Source organism: Numida meleagris, chromosome 3 (assembly GCF_002078875.1).
Source record: "Numida meleagris isolate 19003 breed g44 Domestic line chromosome 3, NumMel1.0, whole genome shotgun sequence".
Lineage (NCBI taxonomy): Eukaryota > Metazoa > Chordata > Aves > Galliformes > Numididae > Numida > Numida meleagris.
Window position 1 is genome coordinate 93,706,790 of NC_034411.1, and position 26,735 is coordinate 93,733,524.

Here is a 26,735-nt window from a genome sequence, read left to right on the forward strand (position 1 = left end):
ATTGAAATGCACAGTAGTTAAAATAGCACATATTTAATTCATTTCCTTTTAAAGTATAACCTTGGTGATAAAAATATATATATAAATATTTTTAAGAAATGGCCAAGATAGCACTTCATGTTTATAACTATCATGTGCCAGTATCTGCATTACAGATTTGGATCATATGGTCAAAGGTAAATTGTATGTAGTTTACCTACTAAGCTGAATTCAGCATTCAGACTGCATTTAATACAGGGTCATTTTTGTTCTTTTAGCTACCATCAGTTTATACAAGCAAACAAAAAATCTCTAAACTCAGTCTAGCAGGCAAAATGAATAAGTTGTGATTTTCATACACTGTCTGCTTTAAAATGCTTTTTGTGCAAATTATGTGTTCAAGAAAAGTGCCAGCCCGACTGGTTTGGAAAAAAATAGCTTTATACCTGTAAAAAAGAACAAAACAAAACAAAACAGAAAACAAAGAACAACTGAGGCTTGATTTTCTTATAAATTGCCTGTATGCCTTGATTCCTTTGCTACTTAGCGCAGAGGAAAAGTACTCCAGTATCTAATCCCTTTTAATAAACTGTATTTATATGATCATCTTTTAAGATGATCATGCACTTTCATAACAATGCCCCCATTAAACTGCAGCCTAAAATTTGTAAGCAAGATTCCATTCATCTCTGTGTAAACTCTGAAGTCTGAAGATCGCATTTTAAATATCACTCTGATTGTCTGCTTTACAGCTGATCATTTTAATAAGAACATGTAAATAGTAAACATCTGAAAAATGCATTGAAAAAAAAAGATTTAATTTTTTTCAAGGCTCTATCTTTTTTCCCTTTTGACCACAGTCCAAAATATAAATAAATAAAAATAGTAATGTGCCTGTACAGCAGTCCTCTTCTGCCTTTTTTTTATTACATAAAACAGATACTGCTGTAGCTGAGTGCAATGTAAGCACAGTTAAGCATATAAAAATAATTAATGATGGACAGTGTTAAAACATCCCTCAAAATCTAAGGCTGTTTCACACAGTATACACCAAGTAAGCTCATGCTGAGAGAGCACGGTGTCGTTATCTGTAAAAGGAGAAAAACCAGGAGACTTTGAAGCAGTGGAAATTCTGTGTGTGTTAGGGTAGAAGAGCAAATTTTACATGCAGATGAGCAAATGTAAACTCCACTTACTGGGAATACAAAAATATTGTAAAAGAATATTATGATGAGGTGTTTATGAGGGGTATGGGAAATTTTAGGGATATAGGACATTGATAGAGATACTAAAGTGCTGCAAAAAATGTGTGCCACATAAAGTCCCAATAGCACTCAGATAAAAAATAAAGGGATGAACTTAACTGCATGGCAAAATTAGATGTTACTGTGCAGATACAGACACCAAGAAATCAAGTTAGCAATTGGCCATTCTAAGAAACAATGCAAGGGATTTTATAACTTCAAAAGATTTAAATAAGGCAATCAAACATGAATGCTAACCCAAGAGAGAAGCTGAGGGCATATGCCCAGATCATCCCTGTTGTATTTTAGCGTAACTCCACTGAAGGCAATGGAGCTACGCTAATTTACACCAACTGAGGATCCAGACAATCACATTTAAGACTTCAAGTGACAAAATTGCTTCTATTTTGCGGTACATATTAAGGGTTTTGGCAAGACTGACCAAACACAGAAAGTGCAAAACATTGCACTTCTAATTCTCCTTTTTAGTAACTGTGTAGTTTATGCAACTTCCCATGGGGATTGCCTCAGCACTTGGGATATACCACAGCATCATGTTGCAGATCTTTACGGATCTGGATGGAATGAGCAATTGGTTATGATCTGTTGGTTTGAAGAAAAAAAATGATCAACATCACAATGGGTGTTTGCACAATAACTAAACTGTGCCAAAGAAAAGACCCTTGGATTGAATACAAGCAAATGCCAGGCTGAATGAAATAAGTTATGTTGGACACAATAAATGACCAAGTATGACCAAACCCAAGGAGGGCAGAGGCAACTGTACAGATGGAAAGACTCCAGGACAAGAAGGCCTTAGAGAGATTCACTGGGCATGTCAACATAATGAAACAAATTCACTGATAATTAATCACAATTAAGTGCTCCTCTCAGAATAGTTGTTTAGGGACTGCGTGGAATGGCACTGGAATGACTGACAAGAGAGAAGTTTTGAAAATTAAAATGAACCATCAGATAAGCATTCACACGGAAACATCTGGTGATTAGCAAAGAGCCTAGAAACTTAGGATAGTATATTTAAAACTGCTTAAGTTGTTGCAGACACTAAATTCCACTTTCAAAGACAGGCATACAGAAGTAAAAGGGATGTGGATTCCCAGTGCTTACATTCCTTCTGAAAGCAAACTTAAGTCATACAGGTTGTTTTGAAAAAAAAAATTACTCTAATTCAGGGAACATTTATCTGAATTGAGACTATCCCAGTTTAAAACTAAGCAGCAAATGCTTTTAAACACTAATTATAATCCAAACAGGAGAAGTACAGCTAACAATATATTTTATTTTAAATAATTAAGTGCATAAAAAAAAGAAAGAGGCCAGAAGCTATTTAAATATTCTAGCTGCCATTGTGCAAATTACAGCCTCTAATTCCAGAGCATTTTATTGTATTGAAAACTTACTAAGGCCCTGATTCTGCAAGGTGCTTCATGCAAACAATTTTGTGCCTGCATGGAACATTTCACAGTATCAGAGGTACTGGTATGCAGATGGCTTGTAAGGAGCTTTTTAGAGAGTACATGCTTTTAAGACTACCTTTTAGTAATGAGAACAATGATGAAGGACCTTATGTAAACAGAACTCAAGTATTATTCATTTTAGAGACAAAAGTTGACAAACTTAAGTGAGAAAAATGGAATGACTCAACCTTACCAGGGTCTGAATGGAGTTATTTTAACAGAAAAAAAAAGCCCAGCCACTTCCATATGTAAAACTTATTGCGACTATAGAGATGAGGTTGCTGCAGATGATGGGTTTCTATACAAAGGACATTATCATAACACCACACAACATGAGGTTGGAAATGCTAGGTATAACCTACAGTGCCCATTTGAGTATTGAGAAGTGCAGGAACAGAGCCCAAGGTGTTCTGTTCTGGCCAGGCATGCATGCTGCCATCAAAGATAAGGTATCCAAGTGGAAATCTGCAATAAATACAGGAAACAAAAATGCAAAAAAAACCCACTGAAACCACATGAGATTCCTAATTTCACTTGGCCCAAGGATCTAGTTGAACAAAATGGGAAAGATTATCCTTTACAGGGGAGCTAATAATGGGAATCTATGCTCCTTGGTTTTGTTTTTAATAATTTAAATTAGACTTGCACACTAATTTAATAATACATTATAAACCGGTTTGTTTTATCATAACATTGCAGATAAGTTAATGAAATACTGTTATTTACAAATGACTTGCCCTAGTCATTTTTAACATTATACCAAATACATAATGTCTGGTTCTTGCAACCACATTTTCCAATTAAAAGTTAGATAAAACATTAAGGAACTTAAAAATTTTTTGAAGATCCAAAGGATACATAATTAACATTGAATAAGTATTGAACTATACCACAAAATTACTTACTAGACTCAACAATGTTAGTATTCAAGAAAAAACTGAAATGACAATTTATCACATAGTAATAAGTAAATAAATGAATAAATAAATAAAAGGACATAAACAGTAGAAAAGTAGGGAAAGGGGAAAAAAAGTGATAATAACAATGGAAATGGTTATTCCTCTTGCAATAAAGAGTAATTTTCTAAGAGAAAAGTGAGTTAAAACTGTACAACGGGTCACAACTATCCAAATGTTGGTCTTACTGAGTTTTTAGAGAAGGACAGATGTAGGCTAAACAGGATAAGAACAGGGAGTTGGGAAGGGAAGGCAAGGCAAGGGATAGTACTCCTGTACAGATGAAGCAACAAATGTACACACTTCCAGAACATCTCATGTGGCAAACAGGGGCTGCGGGTGGAGAAACAACTTCAGCAGCTAAACAGATCTCTGCAGAAATAACTGTTCTGACTAGAAAAAGTGGCTGTATATTGGAAGAGCTATCAAGGCTTAAAGAGGATAGGTCCTGATCAATGCCCAGTAATAGTCTGGTTATCTGTCTAAAGATGGGAACATTTCTACAGTGTTTTATTAATATATCTTATTCATTTTTGACTGCATTTTTTTTCCAGATGACTAAAGTGAAGAAGTAAACAATACATGTTTTCTAGTACTATTAGTCACAGTAAATACAAGACAAGCTTCTCCATCTTTGTTGAGGATGTCCCTTCTTCCCAGTTGCTAGATCTCGTTGAGAAAATAGCAGTAAAATTATTTGGTACACCAATACAAAGTGAGTATTAAAGGTTATACTAAGTTGAAAGATTTTCCCTGTCAGTGTAAGCTAAGAACATTCTTTCAATCCAGAAAACTGTACTACATGGAGTCATTTCTCCTTGAAGAGTTGTGGCTAAACAAGGAGAAGAGGACTTCAGAGAAGCTCACTTTCCCATCTGGACCTCGTGGAGGACAAAGGTTAGGATGACACAACTGGAAATGGCGAGACAAGGATAAAAAGAAGATAAGAGCAGAAGATGACCATGAAACTTATGGAAATGAGTGCAGAATGAAATGGAAAGAAGGAGGAGGCAAAGAAATTCCAAATCTTACTATATTGTAGAGAATGTATAAAAATAGATTGAGCTCCACATTTTCAGTTAAGAAGAGAAGTGTTAAATGAAAGCTTTCAGGCTTCATTGCATAGAGGGTAATGAGATTGTTCTCCACCCTGTAAATGCCATAGGGTAATGCCAAAAGATGATCATCACACAATGCAATATCTACATAAAGACAGGTGCTTTGGGTCTGAAATACTGGAATATCATGACAGTATCACCAACACATGGAGATTTGTTGAACATGGTTGAACTGCAAATCTTTTTGAGTTTCAGATTCTTAAGAACTAATGTGTTTTCCTGGCAGAAGACTGACCCAAAGGACAAAGGGTAAATGTTGATAATTTGACAGTTAGTTTGATGGTAGTCCAAGCTAATACTCAGCTACCTATGGCCTCTGAGAAAGAATCCCTATTTTTACATTAAAGTAGGATCAGAATTAGATTTGTAATTTCCTTGGATTCTTTGGTAGCCACGTTCTTTGATTAATGGGTTAACGGAAATCTAAGTGTAAATGTTCTGTTAGCATGTTGCATTTTGTCTGGGATTGATTTATGAATGATCAAAATATTTCATTTAAAAATATAATAAATTCCTTTTTCTTTTAAATAAAATTAAAAGTGTTTTAAATGTTGCCTTTTTCTAGTATTTATAATTCTACAATAGGATTACAGTTCTGTAAGTGTTAGGAAGAACTTCTATGATAAGCAGTAAATAAGGAAAAATGATAAGGAAAGGCCCCTAGGTAAGATTAAACTGGATTTAACTTATGAATATTTTAATATTGGTAGCTGTCACTAGGTGGGCTGGTAATTGTTTTACCATCATAGTTACATTTACTCATCAATATATTGCTTTTCACAAGCATTATGACCAAAATATTAAATTTTGGAAGGCTTGAATTCTTGTCAGACATTAATTTCTTCAGAGACTCTTCATCAGACCAGTAACAGAATTAAAACCAAATAAATTATTTTCTTATTTCTATTTTGTTATGTCAGTGAGAACATTGACCAGGTTGTCTAACTGCTTTGACCTGTCAATAAACTATGCTCAGAGACAAAAGTTTTCAGTTGGGCTTTGGGTAAAAGTGGAGAATCACACAATCTTCACAGTCTTAAATAAGCAATAGTCTTAAAGCAAAATATGGGTGGCAAGGAGTAATTAGGATAACCCTGGAACAATTTAATTGAGTGACAATGTCATTTTTCTGCAAGCCAGGAAATGTGAGTGATAGAATTTTTTGAGATGCAACAACCAAAAGACAATACAGGAAAATAACTTTTTCTCTAACCTTTAATGATTCTGCAGTTATTTTGATTATGACTAGACCATAAGCATTATTTGAAGTCTCCAGCGTCTGCTATTTTTTATTTTACTTAGGAGTTAAAAAAATAAACACCATTGTGCTAGCAGAATTCTAGTTAGAAAGCTGCACTATGATTTGTTTGTGTTGTTCCAGTACATACAAGGATACTGTGGATTAGTAGAATGTGATATAAAGGCTGTACTAGCACAAATGCAATACTTTCTATAAGAGCTATGTATGGCAAATTAATACAATTATGAAATTGTCTCAAATTATGCAGTACAAAAAGTCACTACACTATTAATTATCTACTAGACTATTGATTGTTCTCTATACTCCACACATTAGAGAAGTATTTACCAGAAATTTTGAAGAGGTTGAACTCTTTATGGATGACTGGAAATTACTGCATGAAAACCAGAACAAGGAATAAAAGATGAAGAGACAGGAACAGTACAGTTTGGAATGAGCAGGACAAAAGGGATCTTGGCTTGGGATACACATAAAAAATGCCTCTATATTCTCCCTAAAGTCCAGGGCAGGAGACAAATCTGCTGATACTCACTCTTCTTCTGCTGTCAGCAAATATCGATGACATGCATTAGCAACATTCCCCACCTTCTGGTGCCAATCCATTCAGCGTTACACCTTTCACTGCTGTTTTCTATCACATTACTTCAGGTGACCTTTGTAGCAGACACCAAAAGCCTCAAGATGCCAGTAGGATCCCACATTATGGAATTTCTGCATCTTTTCAGCTTGCTCTTTTTAAAAGCAAGGAAATGATTCTCCCAAACCTCCTCACAAAAATATAACAAATGTAAATGAAGTACTGCACAGTTTAAAAATTCCCAAATCAAAGTTGCTTATCTAGCTTTGGTTTAGCTGTCTTGTGCGCACATGCATTATCATTTACATGATCACATCTTCTACCCTCTTAGGCAGAGAACAAGAGCATAAATGAGAGCTTTATAAAGGATGCTATCATCCATATGACTCCTACTTCTCTGCTTTTGAATATATGTCTTTGTACCAACTTCAGTATGATGGCTTAGAAGCAGAGAACAATAAGAATATTAATGTGATGGAGACGGGGGATGGGCAGATGAGACAAGGAGCTTGAAACACAGAGAAATGTAGAAAAAATGATAAAGGAAATGAGACAGAGTGAATGGATTGAGTGGAAGGTGGGACTGTCTAAAGAGTTTTGAGGGAGGAGAAAGTAACTGCTGTTCTGGATCACTGGACTCTATCCTGCTTTCTCTGTACAACTCATTCCTTTTCACAAATGGTGAACCACTCATTGCGTAGAACTGTCTAATTCCCACAGCTCCCAGAGAATTCAATGGGTAGTTGGCTTTGACTATATATCGTTCTCTACAGAGTGAAGAGCTAGGTGAGACCTATAAATATCAAATTGAGCAAGCAAAATGATATGGCTAAATTTTCTGGCTTTAAACTAGTGTTAATGCCAACCCTGGCTTATTTCAGTGTATAATCACAGGTGAAAATAAATTAATTCCAAGTGAAACTAAATGAATCCCCTTATAACCAAGATATATTAATAAGGAAACACTCAGGTGCAGTGTTAGTGACACATATGTGAGTGAATTAGTCATATCCTGCAAGTACAGTTTGAGAAAATAGCAGTGAAGAACAAACGGGGCCACACATGGGATAATGAGTAAAACAGAGGAAATCCATTAGTTGCTTATGCAGTGATTACTGTCTGTCCAGTGCAACATACTATTTGTTATCCAATGGAAAAATAAGTGATCAGAAAATGAAGATTTGCCTTGTAAGGAAAACACAAAAGAGATCTAAGTTAGCCTGTCTAAAATTCTAGCATTTTCTAAAATTTGTACTAATTTAACAGAGTTTTAATGTGTTCAACAGGTACTTATGAGAATAACTCCTAAGTAAATAATAGATGCTATACCTAAATCTGTAATTTGAAATATGACTTAATCATGTTTTCTTTGTTTTGGTAAAACTGAAAATAGGTAGAGAGAATGGCAGAGAAAGGAGTGGGACTCAGGTTCAAGCGATCTTTTATTCTCTATGGTCTACATGAAGTAGGCTTGATTACAGATATTTGAAAAAAGTAGAGGAATGGGATTATACAGGAATACTTTCCCAACTTAAGTGTAAACTTTCTAGAGGGTTAAAGCAGCAAAGTATATGCTTAAAGTATTATGCCTGCTGCCCCAACAGTCTTACCTATGTAACAGCTTTGCCTACGTAAATTGCAGCTCCCTGACCATCTACAACCCATGCCAACGAAAAAGTCAGGCCCAAATCTGAGTTCCTCTGGTGTTATTTACCCATATTCTGCTTACAGTTATATATATGTTCAGTGATCTCATTTACAGCCTTTCCTCTTGCATATCACATTATCTTCTAGCAAAAGATAACAACATGATCTGAACTGATAGTTCAAAAAAGTAACTTTAGACTGCAGGGCTAATACATGTGAATTTTGTACCTCTTACTTGCACTTAGTGACTAGGTTAAATAAGACTAGAGAGAAATCTAACTTAGATTTCTCTCAGTAGGTTTCTCATGCTTGCTTTCTTATCTTTCCCACAAGTTCGTTTTTTCATCAAAGTACTGAACTCAAGAAATCCTACTTAAGGCACTAATGTATGGTAAAGACAGAATAATGCTTAGCATAGTATTCCTGCACTTTTTTTTTCTTGTTACTTATGAAAATCTTTCCGTGTTAACCATACATCCATTTCAGGCATATCACTAACTCATAGCACTAACGAAGGCTACGGTTCTTCAACATACAGAATTCCAATCAAGCACATGGTGCAGGAATACAGATCAAACCTGTCTCACAATTCTCTAACATCTCACAATTGTCATTTCAAAGAACTGAAAGAAAATTGTGAGGAATGCATTTTAAGTAAAGGAATAATTAAGTTGACACTAAAAAACATAGTCAAATGAGAAAATGCATTAAGCTGTTAACAGTGATACAAACCTGGGGAAGATTATGCAAGCATTAGGAAGAAACAGACTACTTCCTCTCCCCTCTTGTCTAACTCTGAGAAACACCATTTCACTAGTTATGTAGTCAGAAGTATTTCATCATTCTAACTTCATGAGACTTCTCTGTTCTAATTAGCAAATTCAAATGTTCAGAAAAGAATTGGAAAGGAGTACAAACATCTAGATGAAATTCCATCACTATCATTTAACAAATACACAAAAGAAAATACTCCATCAACAGATTTATGCACAGACCCAGCCTGTGTGGAATTTCTAGAGAATTCACACACTTCTCAAGCATGGATCAACCCCATCTGCAGCATCTAGCAGCTCTCCAGATAGACTGCATTTCTAATTTCTGAAGTAACTACACACTGTTTGTGGTCAAATAAATATTTATAAGGAAAGTATTTGTTCTTTATATCTTACTTGAGTTCTTGTGAGCTTGTGGCCAGCATACTTCGAATGCTTTTGTCAGCCAAGGGACAGCCAGACAAACTGTAAGACATGGTAGGACAGACAAGTAAGTTAATCTTCTTATTAACTGAACACTCCCAACAAACACAACATAAAAATTAAAAAGTAAAAGTTTGTAATGCAGAAAAGCGATGGGGCAAGTGCTGTAATATTGAATTTTGTAATATAGTTAACCCTCTGAATATATTTAGATATCAACATTACTTCCAAAATTACATACTGTAAATGTTCTTTTTTTTGTTTGTTTCTCTATGAACTACTAAAATATAACAAAAATATTTGTGCTTCCTGGGTTAACTACTTAAATGCTTAGAATGCTTTGGAAATTTTAGTAATTATTTAAAAATAAAAGACGTTTATACAACACACAAATTAGCATGCTTTTAAGATCAACATATATTACTCAAAGGGTTAACACATAGTTCAACGTTTTACTTTGACAGCATTGTTGAGGTAAGCTGAAAACAATAAATTGAAAAGACAGAATCCACCATGAAAAAAATGAAGTCACACCTTCTATGTGAGGCGTAATTACCAGTCACATGACCACTCCCATCACACCCTGGTGTTGGACATCTGCCACCAAACAAAAACAAAAACAGCCAAAATAGTAAGTATGTTTAAAAAAAAAATACTTTTAAAAGTTTCATTGTTTCCAGTTTAGCTGCAATGACTGCAAGGGGTTTTAAGCATCCTAATTGAAAAGCTGCAAAATGAACAGGATTAAATGAAAATGGCGTCTCAATACAATATAGCATCATTAAGAACAAGCAAATACACATTAGCTTATCACTTTACTTAACTGGCAGTTTGAAACATTTATATGCTGCAAATGTTGCATGCTCATACTGCAAGGCGTATATGTACTCGTTTGTTTAAAAAAAGACAAGAGAGAAAAGGTTAAAAGGAGAAAAATAATTTCACCTCACATTATGCTTACGTTATTAAATCCTTTTTGCTCTCTTTGCATTGAGGGTATTTGGGTTTAGGACTTGGGATTGTTACTTCACCAGGATACCTTCTCTCTTCAAGTGCCTCTTGGAAAGGATCCAAATCTTCTGGCTACAGGCAAATATATGAGCATTAGTCTCAGCTAGGTGAGGTTACAACTTTCATAAAATAATAAGGAGTCATCAGAAATTATCTCCTTTATCCTAGTTCATCAGAGAAAAACAATGAAATTACTTCATATTCTTTCACCTATCAAACTTTTAAATAGTCCTTGCATATTCTGATGTAGTCTTTGCAATGTGTGGGAACTAATTAGGCTATTTAATTAAGAAAAAAAAAAGCAAAACATTGTTTTTTATATAACTATCATATTATTTTCATTTAAAATAAATAGTTAATATTTTTTCTAAAGTGACTGCAAAAAGGAGGAAACAGAATAAAGAATAAATGTAGCATGTTCACTAAAGAGCTATCTTTATAATTTTAACAGTTTAGAATATGCCAAAGACAAAATAGGAACAAATGTAACAACTGTAATTTTGGGGTAAACCTCAATGGATCTGTCTGGCAAAATGTAATTACATAATTTAGAATTAACATCAGTGATGCATTCAGTAATTCAAAACCATCTATTTCAGGAACACAGTAGTTGAATGCATTGATTTAGAGATTCCTGCAGATGGTGCTACAAACACCACAGTAGAAATATATCATTATGTTTGCTCTGAGAAACACTTTTCATTGCAGTTTTTACCTCATCTTTCCTTGATAATGATAGATTTCCTAATTTCAGTGAAATTAATAGCAGAACTGTGACTAATACCAGAGAAAGAATGTATTCAGTACACAGTGGAAATGTTACTGTTGTAAGCGTCAAAGGTTTTGAATTTAGTTTTAAGTTTTAATTAAAATAGGCCTGAAATGTATCACACACAAATTATTAGCCTAATTTTATAGTTTATACCAAGAAAAAACAAAGAACAGTGTATAAAAGTCTCCAAATGTCTATTATCTATTGAATGTAGCACTGTAAGCTATACAGTGGATAAGTGTTGAAACCTGATGAACAAAATCAATAGCATTAAAATTTGCCAGCAGATTTTTTTCAGTGTCTTGGCTCACACCAGAACACATCCCACATTACCTACGTTTTGAAACAAAATAAATTCACTAACTTACTTTGTTTATTTGCCTTTTCTGTTTAAATGGTTTTGCTGTTGTCTTAGTATTCCAAATTGAAAAGTAATATCAATTTCTAATATCCCTTTTTTGTATAATTCTTTAAACAAAGTACTTCATTAATATGGGCACTTTCACACATAGAGCCATCAAGAGTACATAAGGAATCTAGAAGAAGATTAGCTGAAATATTTGAAAGCTTACATTACACTCTGATGCTTTTGTTTAAATTGATTTATAAGCAATACATACTTTCAAATATTCAGCACATCATTTATGGTTTTCAGATTCACTGGGATATCTTATCTTGAGAGCCAGTTATCCCAGTATTGCACAGTTCTGTCAACTTGCTTCTATAGAATATCATAATCTGGATATAGTGAAACATCTTTACTGCAGAAAATATTTGTTAAAAAGATGATACTGTTAGAAAACATGATTCAGATTCATGGTTCAAATGTTGTCTTATGGAACTTAGTCACAGATCAGATGTGTGTCAACACGATATATTTCTAAAGATTAACCAGCAGAAGTCGTTTGGTAGAAAACCACCATTTTAACACCGATTGTTTCCTCTTTCTCTCCAAATTTCAGAAATGCAGTGGATTACAAAAAGTAGATTGCAATGAAAATGAATAAATGAAAAAGACATACATTAATCTCTTTGGAATCATCTTCGTCTATCCTACTGGGCTTCATTTTAGTGTAGTCCACTGGTAAGTCCCAGCAGTCACCCTCATTCAGTTGGTAACAGCGGTTGTTCATCACAGCTTGTCGTTGTGGGGACATTGGTTCCAGTGGTGTCAAAATGGTACAGCAACCGTCTCGCTGCCTCTGCTTGTTCATACTCAGGTCCAAGGTCCCATTTTCATCGACTTCCATATCAGGATTCTGTCAAAATAGGAAAAATAGTGTTAATTTAGCTTCTCACTATCAAACTGCTACCTCTCTGTGTTCTTCAATATATATGATTGCCTAGCAGAATAATAAAACGCGTTTCCATTCCTGTATAGATTGAAAGCATTGAGCCCCCTCCCACACATAGCATGATGCTATTACACAACATTAATGCTGTTCAAGTAGATTTCTTCCTGAATGGCTAATCTGATGCTTAGGGGAACAGGGCAAGAGCCTTCATTATGCTCTCCCACCACCCAGAAAAATAGATGCAAAATTGAGGGTGAAAATTAGAAATCTCTAAAGGTATTTTCTTGTTGCTGTCTTTATCTTCTTGGTCTACTCTGTGACAGGTGAATACCTCTGAGTTAATATCTGCATAATTCTTGGTTAATGTCCTGACACCTGTCTAGGTGATTACAGTGGGAAAAAAGCAGGTAGCATCAAATAAATTTGTTTCTTTGTGTATTTAACAATAACAGCTGCTTCTTGAATAGATACTGTCAGAGAATTAAAAAGGAAGATAGGGCACCAAAATAAGTCCTTTTGGACACTACCTGGCAATGTTACAGGAACAGGAAATACCTTTAAATGTCACTGTTCCTTCACTGCAGATCTAAAAGTATGAGCATTTTGTATATCTACCTTTATAATGAATAAATTTAGATAAAGCAATAGTTGTGACAATTTCTGTGGCAACTGAGGTACTGTGAAATATAGGGTGAGTACAAGCTCTGACTTATTCCTTTTCAGAAACAAGCAAGTGTTGTCTTGTGGGGAAAGAAGATATCTTAAAATGAAGATAAATTTTAAAAAAAAGCAAATAAAATAAACCTGCCCAAAGATAATCACTTATCTTTTCAAAAGTGAAGCAAAAGAAATTTGGTTTCAAAACTAGTGTGAATACTACTGACTCCTTGTAAGTCTAGTGACTTTCGATCAAGTAACAGAAGGGCTGCAGGAAAGCACTGTGAACACAAGTCCCTTTTTGGTCAATTACTGCCTTTTCTCATGACATAAATACAATTGATATTATCCTGCTAATTTTATTTAGAAAATATTTGTTAATTCTCATTCTTCCAGTTTTTCTACAGAATGAAACATTAGGAAAGAGGCATCTTCTGTTTTTAACATATAAGACAAAAATCATTTTATTCCAACTTTTTACATTGCGTTGATATAGAATACAACTGTATTGTTCACATTCCAGAAAGAGATCTACCTCTTCAATAGTACTAATGAAGTTAATGTAAAAAGCAGCATCTGAAAACAGTCACCAACCATTTCTGATTAAACTGGGTTTTATTACTAGTATCTGCTGCCAAGGGTTTAGTTTCTTATGAAACTTCTAGAGGCTTTTACGTGGGGAGAGCAAGGAAACCTTTGTCTACATGACGAAGAAAAGAACATGTCTGCCAGCTCAAAATCTCTTTTATAAGCACAATAGAATCTTCCTGCTGCACTGCATCTGTCTACTTAGCCATCTAGTGGTTTCCTGTAGGTATCACTGTACTGCTTGTTGATGTGTGTTAAATACTAATTCTTTAACAGCTATCAGAGTCAAAAAGTAATGTTTATAACTAAAAAATAAATATTCTGCTAAATCTGTACTGAATGTTAATAGTGCACTGTTTTTCTTAGAATATAAAGCTTAACAACAAAGTTTATTATTTTTCTCCATGGCCATTTCATAACATACTGAGACTATGAACATGCAGAACATCAGTGACCCTGCACTTGTTAAGCACCTTTGAAATCACTTGTACTGGAGGATTTATTGTTTGTTTCAAATGTCTAATGCAATGACTTAAGAACTGTGATATCATACACAGGCAAGAAATTCTAACATACAAGCAGCACAGATTTCTTTTCACTAGATCTTACAACCTTAGGTCTCATATCTGACGTTTAAATGAAATAATATCATTAAATCTTGATCTTTTCATAAAATGTATGAATCAGACAGTGTTTAGCAAAAATTCTGTAGTGCAATTAATACCACTCGAGCAATTCAAACATCTTTTATAATTACAGATCTCACTACTAAGAGACAAATTAAAAAACGAGGGAGTACATGCTATCATGCTTTCAGTTTATATACCGACCAGGTTTTCCCAAGATACTCGAGAGCAATTTCGGTTTTTTTTTCTGCTTTAGCAGAAACATGAGATTATGTTAATTTTGAGTACAAGAAAAAAAAAAAAAAGCATTCTTCTTTCTATCAGAGGCACAAATCTAGTGCAGTAAAGACGAATCTTCATCAACAAACAGAATTACTGATTTTTACCCTTGCACAGAGATCCTGAGGCTTAGTGGAGAGGTTCTGAGGCATCTCCCTGCAGCGGGTGGAGAGATTCAGAATAGCAGTAGCAGCCATGTGCGCTGCCTCCATGTCATGAGTGTAGTCAAAGCTGCTCTTGCTGCAGGTACTGCTGGCACTGCTGCCTCCACCACAGCTCATATTGCTGCTGCTGCTAGGGGCATAACTGCTTGTTGTGCTGCTGGTTGGACTTGAATTCTTACAGTAACGTTTAGCTGTGGGAAGAAATATGACAAGTATGACTCAAAAGAACTAGCATTCTGCAAAAGTGAAGAGAAAAACAAACTGCTGGAGGTGAAATTTATAATGAGCAACAGTAACCGATACAAAAAAAAAAGCATTAAGGATGATGGCTGTATTTCTTGATTTCTGTCTGTGATTTTTATTTACTAAATATATGAGTTTGTATGAAATAATCCCCTTTACAAATCTGTATGATGTGATCATGAATTCTTCTGACAAACAGGCTGGTTTTAGTAAACAATAAAAACACAAAGAAACACTGCTTTTACCCACATATACAGTCAGACAAAACGTAGGATCTGCTCAGGTCATTCAGTTTTACTAAAGAAGGGCAACATAACATTATAGGACCTTCCATAGCTACATGAGCAAGTGTAATTATAAGGTCTAGACTCCCCAAGGCTACTGGAGATCAAGCACAGGGTAAGGGCTTGGGTCTCTGGACCAAAGTGCTAATCATATATTGTTAAACACTTCACACTTCCTAAAAGGCTTTTTCTTCCTATACATATTAGGACACTGGCCATCAGAAAGGAGAGGAAGACAACATGATGAACGAAGAAAGAAAGTGGTCACATGTAAGTTATACCATGGATCTCACAAAGGCAAAAGCAGTGGCTGTATAAATGGAAACAAATGCAAGTGAATCACCCCCAGCTTCAAACATCCCAAGTGCTTACAATTCTTTACAAAACGAACATGGGCCAAAGATGCTCATTACTGTTCATACTGAGACAGAGCACTGTATTCTGACTGACAGAAATCACGAACACGCTGACAAAGCTCACTTCCATTCTATTTAAATACAATGTAGAACTGTTGCACTGCATTAAGAAATGCTCCTTGCAGCCGAATGTATTAAAATAATAACACAAAACAGTCCTATTAGCTCACTTATGTCTCCAACCCTTTTCCCAAATAAATTATTTAAAACTATTTCTATAAAATGCAAGAAGGTTTCAGCCAGTCTCCAAAATCTAAAAGTTTACATATTCTCATATAAAAGTCAAGGTCATAGGATACATAAATGGATATTACTGTGACTATTTCCCCTTAAGACAGAAATGTATACTGCAGAGATCATACCGTATAGCACAGTATAACAATAACAAACTAGCATGCTGATTAGAGAGCTATACAAAAAAGGTCAGACTCTAGCTAGAGCTCTTCCGTGATGGGTTCCATTTAAATGCCAGACTCTTCAGGTGCATTTGTCTGAGCAGACATACATATAATAATCTGCTCCCATGAGCACAGCCCATTTGTGAACCACAGGCTGCTGTGCTAGGCAGGCAGTGTTCAAAAGAAGAATCTGAAAGCAAAATACCTCTGCTAGAGCTTATGTAATCTCTCTTCAAAAAAAAAAAAAAAAGAAAAAATCATGGTGCTATTTTTACTGTAAAGGAAATAGTGTTTCACTTAATTCATAACAGATGGAATTTTCTCAGGAAAGCCACATAATGCACAGGGTGTGATTTTTTTTAAGTGAAGCGAATGCTAAACATTCATCACTTTTCTTTGTTTTGAACGCATAGTAGCACTACTTTTTCAGGGTATCCACTAATAATAAACCTGTGAACAATTTCTCCAGAGTTTCATTATTAATACAGTAGTCAGCAGAGGTCATTAAAAATTCAGCATTTATCCATTCTTACTTTGTAATGGCATCCAAAACACACAAGAATTTTTCTATATTTAAGGAAGGAAATAATTGAATAATTCAGTTTCTACTGTGTTAAAACAGCAAGCACCCTGTACCTCTAAGCATGCCAAATTAGAAATATCTTTCAAAATTTATATGAACATATAAGGCTTATGTTACTTGCAAAAGCATGTCAGTCTTCTTACAGGAGGTTACATTTAAATGAACATAAGAGACATACTGCATGTGAAATCAGATATGTAACAACGTGTGTTAAAGAAAGGGAGGAAATAGGCAGCTTTATACATAGGACTAACCATCAGAAACTCATGGAGGCTCTGATATGGACTCCTCTGTGGCCTTGGTCAAGCTATATTGTCCCTTGAATTCATTTTCCCTATAAATAGAAAATTGCTTCTAAAATTTAGTTGTGTTGTGATTCACTTGCAAAACACTCTGAAGGCTTAAAGTGCTATGCGCATGCTACACAGTTCTAAGCTTTCAGATAACCAATGATTTAAGCAAAACGAGGAGAGAAATGGCCATGGTTATTTTAAATTAACTGTAAGTGCACATTTTAAAACAAGTCATATAGCCCAGGCTGCTCATCCTATGGTAGCTTTTCAGGAGAAACAAATATCACCAATTTATAATGAATTAAATCAAGTCCATTGCTAATGAAGGGGAAGCTACACTGTTTCAGTACGACATTATTCCACTTGCTACACAGCTCAACTCTGTGACACCGGGTTTTGGAGCTCTCCAGTCCACCTATGCTTTCTGATCCAGCAGTGAAACCAAACATGGACAACACCTTTTCCATTAATAATCGATACAAGTCTAAGCTGTATTTGCATCCAGCATACTGGCTGCCTACCAGGCATGTCTAGGGGCTAATTACAGAGAACATCTCTAAGTCTACGGGCTCCTCTTACTAATTAACAACAGAGGAGTGGGAGAGATCTCAACAACTTAAAGGACCAAACCTTGATATTTTGAATGGAATTTAACTCTACTCAGACAACCCCGTCCTCAGTATTGCCTATATACTGAACTTATTACAGAAATTAATTACAGTTTCAATGATTTTTATGACTCACACAATGAGATATTCACCTCACCTTATTTCGGGTATCTGATCTACAAGCTTTCTCTATCAGCGATAGAAAAAGTTAGGAACTTTTGGGCAATGATGCACCTAGTGAGTTTTAAATGTGTACTTCAGGAGGAGATGAATGGCATCAAAGAAGCATCTATCTTCCTCTATGGATTTGAAAAGGGTGACTAGTTCAGATATAGGTGGTACAAATAATAAAATTCAAAATATGGTCAGATGAATCCCACTCCTAATGTTTTCTCAGTGTTTTGACAGAAGGCCCCAGCATAATTGGTGGAATGAGAAGAGTTTCTATCATCATCTGGGAAACTGGAAGGGTTGCTATCACCCCTGCCTGCTGAGTCGAGCTATTTCTATGTCTTCTGCTGTATACCACTGACCCAATAAACCCCACAATAAACCATGAACCTGGCATCAAAGATAAAGCAAATACACAAACACAACCAGGGCTTATTCTTCAGAAGTTACTGGAGCATTCTATCTCACAATACAAAGTATCCATTTTTGTTTGTTTGTTGTTAAAGCGTACTGAAAAAGATCAAGAAAACAATACAAAGGAGATATTTATATTCCTGTCACTCACGACCATACACTTATTGAACGTATAATGCCTTTCTCTGATGATGAATATACAATGCTCGCTTACAATTAAAAATAAGACTGAAACATGAAGTTATTGATTTTTCATATCCTTAGACTGTTTGTCACATCTTACATGGTCAGAAAAAATAGACTGCTGTTTACTTGCAAGTTCCCCAGAAAACTTAGGCTTTCTTTCAGTATTTTCAAGATGAAAATACTTTTCAAAACATAATCTGCTCTCATATAAATGTGTATGTGCTGACATACATAAGAAGTCTACACCCAGTACCTCCAGAATGGTCTTAGTACAAATAATTAATAACCTATTTCACACGCAACTACGAAATCACTTAGAAATGCTGCAAAATTTCTTGAGGAAAGGTGGCTCTTCTAAGTTAAGAGACTCTTCCTGAAATTGCCTTCATGTTCAACTATTTCCAATAGCTATAAGCAAAATCTTTTTCCTGTTGAATGTCAGTGCCAGGATTTTCCTTCATCTTTAGCTGATGAACTCTGAAGCCCTTTGTCCATTTAAGACAAACATGATGGAGTGATTACATAATATTAAAGATCTAGGGATTCTAAAGGTTTCATGAATTTCACCAATTGGGTACAAACGAAAACTCAAATGATGCCTGGGATCATGTCAGCATATCTGCCTGGTCAAACAACACCTACATCACATGCAGCTACAGCATGTGCCACCTCCTGCAGAGGGAGTAGTATGTAGAAAATCCACTGGAAATTTGCCTTCATTTGTCAAACAACCTGCTACAGCTGTAACAGGCATCACGTTTTCTCAGTACTCAAGAATAACATACACATGCTGTACCAGCATGAATCACGTGTATTTTGCATCCCTCAGTCCCCTCTGGCTTACATAACCGAGCAGTGAAACAAGCTTGCCCCAATCCAGAAAGATTCCCAATCAAAGTAAAATTCTAATTCATATCAAAGGAAGGTGAGAATGTAGAAAGATAGCTATATTACCCTAATATTTCATTATTTAAGACCGCTGTTGAACTTTTGTTTAATGCTACATGTATCTTCAAGTTTTGATGATTTGGAATAAAGTCTCCTTTCTAATTCTTTGCTGAAATAGGGTCTTAAATGAGAGAAAACATGCATTACTTGCTCAAACATCAGTAATTAGATCCATACACATGGGTGCCCTAGTAACACACTGACTCTTGCCCTTCTGCAAGAGTAGACAGAGCATATATGCAACAGTTCTTATATCATCAGCTTATTAACTGCAGTTATAGTCAGTGCACTACCTTTAGTAATGCTCAAGCCCTTACTCTGACACAGGCAAATATGATGAGTGTGTGAGAGAAGAAAAAAGGCCACTTTTACTCAAAAATAAGTCACCTTTCATAGCTCTTCTCCTTTCTGGTACAGTGGAAAAATATGTCTGTTAATTCTAAGAGAAAATAAAATATCCAAAATATTAGAGATATGAAGGTGGGAGCTGTATCAATTTGCCCTTTCTTCACTTGCCTACTTTTGAATGTAAGGGTCTGTGTTCAAGCAACAGCATAAATTGTTTTATATAGGATATTTATTTCTGTTTTCCTAACCAAAAATCTGAAACCTGCTTGACATTTCCTATGGTAGTAAGTCAGTAGCATAAAATATTCTGATGGCTTGCCAAGCTGCAAAATCATGGCTATATGGTGAAGTCCCCAGTGACTGGAAAAAGGGAAACATCGCTCCCATTTTTAAGAAAGGGAGAAAGGATGACCTGTGGAACTACAGGGTGGTAAGCCTCAACTCTGTGCCTGGGAAGATCATGGAGCAGATCCTCCTAGAAGACATGTTAAGGCACATACGAGACAAAGAGGTGATCCGAGACAGCCAACATGGCTTCACCAAGGGCAGATTTTGCCTGACCAATCTGGTGGCCTTCTGTGATGGGGTGACAGCATCGGTGGACGGGAGAAGGGCGATGGATGTCATCTTCCTGGATTTCTGCAAAGCCTTTGACATGGTCCCTCATCACATACTTCTCTCTAAATTGTAGAGGTTTGGATTGGAAGGATGGACTGTTCGGTGGATTAAGAACTGGTTGGCTGGACACAGCCAAAGGGTTGTGATCAATGGTTCTGTGTCAGGGTGGAGGCTGGTCACAAGTGGTGTCCCCCAAGGCTCAGTCTTGGGACCGGCGCTCTTCAACATCTTTATCAATGACATAGACGATGGCATCAAGTGCACGCTCAGCAGGTTTGCAGATGACACCAAGCTGAACACTGCACTTGATACACTGGAGGGAAGGGAAGCCATCCAGAGGGAGAAATGGGCCCATGAGAACCTAATGAGGTTCAACAAGGCCAAATGCAAGGTGCTGCACTTGGGCCAGGGCAATCCCAGGTATTTGTACAGACTGGGGGAAGAAGTACTTGAGAGCAGCCCTGTGGAGAAGGACTTGGGGGTCCTGGTGGACAAGAAGCTGGACATGAGCCAGCAGTATGCACATGCAGCCTGAAAGGCCAACTATGTTCTGGGCTGCATTAAAACAGGAGTGGCCAGCAGGGAGAGGGAGGTGATTGTCCTCCTCTACTCAGCTCCTCTGAGGCCCCATCTGGAGTTCTGCATCCAGGCCTGGGGCCCCCAGTACAAGAAAGATGCAGAGCTCTTGGAACGAGTTCAGAGGAGGGCGACCAAGATGATCAGAGGGCTGGAGCACCTCTCCTATGAAGAAAGGTTGAGGGAACTGGGCTTGTTTAGCTTGGAGAAGAGAAGGCTCCGGGGAGACCTCATTGTGGCCTTCCAGTACTTGAAGGGAGCACACAAACAGGAGAGTGTACGACTATTTACATGGGTGGATAGCAATAGGACAAGGGGGAATGGTTTTAAACTAAGACAGAGGAGGTTTAAGTTAGATATCAGGAGGAAGTTTTTCACTCAGAGGGTGGTGACACACTGGAACAGGTTGCCTAAGGAGGTTGTGGATGTCCCATCCCTGGAGGTATTCAAGGCCAGACTGGATGTGGCTCTGGGCAGCCTGGTCTAGTGATTGGCAACCCCGCACACATCGAGAGGGTTGAAACTAGATGATCATGACGGTCCTTTTCAACCCAGGCCATTCTATGATTCTATGATTTTAACAAAAAAAGACACGTTTATTACTATATACATATCACATAGATACATGTAATATACATATATATAAAAATTGTATTGCTGTGAAAAAATCTTGATGCCCTCAAAATTTACAATCCAAATCCTGCATTCTTCATCATGTAGTTCATTTTCTTCCCCTAATAAAAATCCTGTTGCCTGATGGACACTATTGTCTTCACCTGAACTGAAGCCACTTTCAGTCTAATTCTAAACATAATGTGAGGTTTTCCAGAGAACTCAACAGGTGTATTCACAAGGATAAAATGAGCACACATGCCTCATTAAGTAAGTAGCAGAGATTTCTGAAGTGCAATGAGATCCAGGTTTTCTACTTCCACATCCCCACAGAGTACGTATGTTATCTTTATGAGTTACTTGAACTACCATACAGAAATGAGAATCCTAATGTGACCCATGAGGCCAGGTCTCCCAGATAGCAACATAATGCAGTGCTCCTGCACCACAAGAACTAGCTCTATTACTTAGTTTTACTGCAATCACAACACATCCCAGGAGCTTAATAGCTGGAGATGTTCTTTAGTCAGTGCAACAATTGTGAAGCAAGCACCGTATAAAACAACGCTTTTTAAAAAGGCCTTTAAAAATAACTTACACATGACAGCATTCCTCATAATACTATATGAACATGAAAACGTCTTATTTATATGATGTTTACATATACAACAACATGATTAACTGCAAATTTGTCTCTCATGTATAAGAGTGTGCACCTCCTACCATCATATCCTTTGGGGGATATATCCCTGGATTGCACCTTGGGAGCTATGGCTCTCTTGCCATAGGCATGGTTGTCATAACTGTTATATTCAAACGTAGTCTTAGAGTATTTCTCTAGTTCCTTGGCCAAGTTGGAGCGGGGTGTGGTGGTGGGGACATTGTTTCTGTAGCCATACTGAGGGATCTCCAATTGCTTAACAAAGCACATGGGCCTAGAAATTAAAGATATGTAAAGTTTGTTAGATGCAGTTCAGTTTACTGTGTTTGTGCATAATTTAAAGTTCAGATTAGAAAATCTTAGTTATTTCTTGTACTCATGAGACAGCAATATATTATTGCATTTGCTTTGTTTGGTTATTTTCAGCAGACAAACAATACATATTTTCTCGAACAAAGCCTAGACAAAATTAATTCTAATACAACTAAATGTATCCTGTATCTAAAAGTATTTTGAAATTCTGTTTTAAAGTACCCCAGGGTTTTGCTTTCCCCTTGTAATTGCATCACATAGCAAACATTTTCTCTTTTGGGAGGTGAATCAAAAAAGGACAAGTGGACTGACAGAAGTCTTGAACAAATTCCTTCAAATGTTAAAAAAAAAAATAGCACTGGAAGCTCAATTTAATTAATGGAGTTTCCTCTAAAATTTTTCAGCAGATTTGTATGCTGTTTTCCTGTATGTTTTCCAAGGGAGATAGCCTCATTTCATCCTTCAGTATATAGTTCCAGGTTGATCTTGAGAAATAGACTCGAGACTCTCACAATTTCTGTAGACTTTGAGCTGCTGCCTCACAGGTCCTGCCCACCCTTAAATGCAAGGTTCGGGCAGGAGCTGCAACTCTTGCTACACAGATGAATACCTCAAGGAAAGTTCTGTGAATGAATACAGAATAAAAGTGTATCAGCTAAATTTCTCTTTCCTTTAGGATCAGGGAGGATAGTCTGGAGAAGTCCTAACTGATCTCAGTCAGGCCCTTGAAGAAAGTTGTGAAATCTTCGTGAAAGAATGCTGTAGTGAACTTCTCCACTGTCACACCGTCTTCCGCATGTGGACACAGAAGTCATCAGCTTTCAATGTACAAGGCAAGGTCAGATCCTGGAAACCTTTCCTACATAAGAAAGTGTTATATAAATGGGTCATAGAAAGCAGATGCTATGCAGTGATGCTTGCCTACCTATTCCATTTAGCAGGAGGTAAAGATGATGAACAATACACCTGAGGTGCTTCTGCTGGAATCAAGAACCATACTCTCAAGGTTTTTTTTTTCTTTTTTTTTTTCTTTACTGCATTTATAACCAGTGGAAATAGAAGAAATAGTCATAAGATCATAAATTCAGTCAAGACCAGAAGAATCATCATGCAGGTTGGCAAAATGGAATGTGATATCAAGTAAGAATTAGATTTTGAATATTATGTTTTCTGAATAGATTCATTTTCATATAATTTAGAATATTTATGTAAAGATCACCCAAAAAATCACATTAGTCATAGCATTTCCTTTGATTTATGTTTGCTCACTTCTTTGGACATTTTGTCCTCCAAAACACAGAGGGAATATTTACACGATGAGCTGATACAAATATTATTTTGATCCTACCTCAAGACAATCCATGTTCAGCTAAGAAAAAAGGTAATTCAGTTCTTGTACATTCAATGTAAATCCAAAATTTCTGTGGAACAGAGGCCTTATGAATTTGATTTCTCTTTAAGAAATTTTAAATGCAAGTGGGATGGAAACTGGAATGAAGACAAATATTCAAGACTTACTCTTAGAACATCACTGTCTCCCTATTAGCTGCCTGCATGTAAATATGATAATTAATTTCCAAGTTCTTCCTCTCAAATACTTCACTGACTTAAAGGTAAAAGGGAAGCAGGAGATAAGATGAAAGCATTATCTGAATTGCTGATAAAATGTGAAACGCAGGGCACACTCACAAGCAACAGTAAGACTGCAGTGCAATTTCCTAGGGAGTTTTTCAGCAAACTGGATGCTGCTTTTGAGCAGTTCCCTTGTCTGCATGGCTTTGTATGACTTCAGTGACTTCTCTCTAATGAACAGTGATAAAAACCACTGCATTTTTGTATTTGCCTTTTTCCATCAGTGAGAAAATGTTTTTCTGTTGAAAGGTCTTGTTTATTAATAGGCTTTAAGAATCTTTCTCTAAGAAAACTGTCTGGGATGCTATATGAAAAGTAGAAGAACGTGAATTAGGGGCAGTTAAGAAAAAAAAAAACATCAAAAACAATCTGAGGAAAGAAAAAAAGTCAATAGGCACTAGAGAAAAAATTCCACAGATGTGAGCAATAGATCTGTGTTCTTAGTTCTATGAAAATAGTGTTGTTTTTTTAAAAAAAAAACACAATATGACTAGATGGAACTTAAGAGAATATGCAAATAAATCTTGATAATACAAACTTTTATTTTAAGCAACACTATCAGATTTTAAATCTAGAAAATAATCCAATACTAAGAAACTAATGGGAAAAACAGGAAATGCTGGGAACTAAAGCCGTGGCACTTCCTCCATGCTCCTTATGACAGCTGAGAGGGATGTAGCTATCCCAGCCCACAAATACCGCAGTATCCACAGAGAAATTCTGCAGCTCTTGGGGCATCATCAGTACAAGCCCTGGAATAATCATGCAGAAGTCTAGTTCTTTTACATGTACCCTTCACACTTCAGCCTTAGAAACAATATTTTTTCCACTGATATATCTCAAAAGAGGAGACAATAGTGGAAAGCTAGTTATAGCTTTGGATAAATAAAGAATATTATATGGATGAAGATGAGGAGTATAATTATGTCAAAGTGGTTCAAGATCATACAAAATTTAGGACAATTTTTCTCTCTTTCCATTCTTCCTGGAAGTGAGTAGAGGAACAAAGAACTACATCTGACTTTATTTTGGGATCTAAGCTCTATTAATCATTTTTCCAAGTGTCCTGTCAAAAAGGTCTACATCCATTTTGGTAATGCAAATAGGGCTTCTGGTTTAATTTAAACTGATATTTACTAGTAAAAGCCTGCTGAAAAAACCAAGACTTACCGGTAAATATTAGTTTATTCCCAAAAGATACCAACTTTTTTCACACTGTTCTTAGACTTTGCACTCCAGCAGTCATCTTTACACCAAATAATGCCTAAGACAAAAATGAGCTTTTCAGCTTTACATGTATTTGCCAAAATAATTACCAACCCTCCCCCATGTAAATTGAGTGGGAAATATACTCTGTGAGAATTGGATCCAGAAGCCCTAATTCTAACTCTTCTTTAAAGGAGATATATATGTATATACAATGTATATAAATATAAATTCTCAGATTAGGTGAATGTGTGATGAATTCTGCATAATAATAAGTATCATAGTGATTTCTAATACCTTAAAACCCGATCTGATGCCTGGTTTGATTTTGACACATCACAGTTCTGATGCTTCTCTTGAGCTTTAGCCAGTTTCTCTGCTGCAGCAATAGGACATCCAGAGAGGCTGCAATTACAGAAAGGAAATTTAATTTTCTTGTCCTGCGTAGTTTCACATTATAGCACTGATCCAATTACTCCTTCTCCTCCTTAGCCTGTATCAGGATGAATCTGAAGGAAAAGACTTTCCAAAAGCTTTTTGGTCATATGTATTTTCTCTAGACTTCCTGTCTTCTGTTTTCAAAGTTACATGGTAGATCTTAGAACTGTTCTTCTCTGACTGTATATGGGTAGATTATTTATGGATGTCAGCCAGTGAGCATACCAGTAAGAATATAACCTGGAATTTATTGTGCAGCTCTGTTAGCAGACTTGTGACCTTTATGAATCTACAAATGTTGTCAATGAAATGGCTTCTAAGGATGATTAAACGCCATATAGGCCAAATTTTGCACTGCTTCACGCTTTATTCAGCTCCATCAACAGCAAGTCGTATAAATGAGTGAAAAATTTGGCCTATGGTCTCTAAATCAACATCTCAAATATATTATACTTAGTGGTTGTTCAAGAAATTTAAGCACTAAGGCATGTTTTCTAATAATAGATGATATAACATGAAAGGAAATTCTGCACTTGAAATTCAATTAGATTTGCAAATGCTGAAATACTACTGCAGTGACTAAAATAAGCCTTATTTTTTTGGTAAAGATGCAGAACAGTAAAAAATGAGTATATGATGCCAGCAGATGGTGCTCTTAGTGAAGCTGTAAAAACCTGTGACCTGACAATGGAGGGGATCCTTCCCTTGTCATGGACTATTGCGTGCTTATGTGACCGCAGTTCTCCACAGGAAAAGAAAATGAAAGGCAAATCAATGCATTCCCAGATGTTCCCTTCTCTACGGGAAAAAAAAATAAAATAGTGAAGCAGAGCAAAATGCCCCAAAAGCTGCAGAAGGAGGTGAGCAGAGACTGCAGACTGCTCCCTTTGGCCTTTCTTCAGTTTCCTAATTCTGCAGAGGGGTAAGGGGGCTCTGGAGT

At 36.2% G+C, this 26,735-nt stretch overlaps 1 protein-coding gene across 1 annotated transcript in view; it reads right to left on the reverse strand.

The window, feature by feature from the left end:
* The window catches only part of MYT1L (myelin transcription factor 1 like), a 136,184-nt gene that overhangs the window by 45,849 nt on the left and 63,600 nt on the right, over positions 1 to 26,735 (reverse strand). The window contains exons 9-14 of the mRNA XM_021393058.1: positions 25,655 to 25,762; positions 22,270 to 22,481; positions 14,792 to 15,039; positions 12,262 to 12,498; positions 10,418 to 10,539; positions 9,430 to 9,498 (exon numbers count right to left, since the gene is read on the reverse strand). Of these exons, the coding sequence (XP_021248733.1) occupies positions 9,430 to 9,498; positions 10,418 to 10,539; positions 12,262 to 12,498; positions 14,792 to 15,039; positions 22,270 to 22,481; positions 25,655 to 25,762 (996 nt within the window). The remainder of the gene's footprint in view (positions 1 to 9,429; positions 9,499 to 10,417; positions 10,540 to 12,261; positions 12,499 to 14,791; positions 15,040 to 22,269; positions 22,482 to 25,654; positions 25,763 to 26,735) is intronic.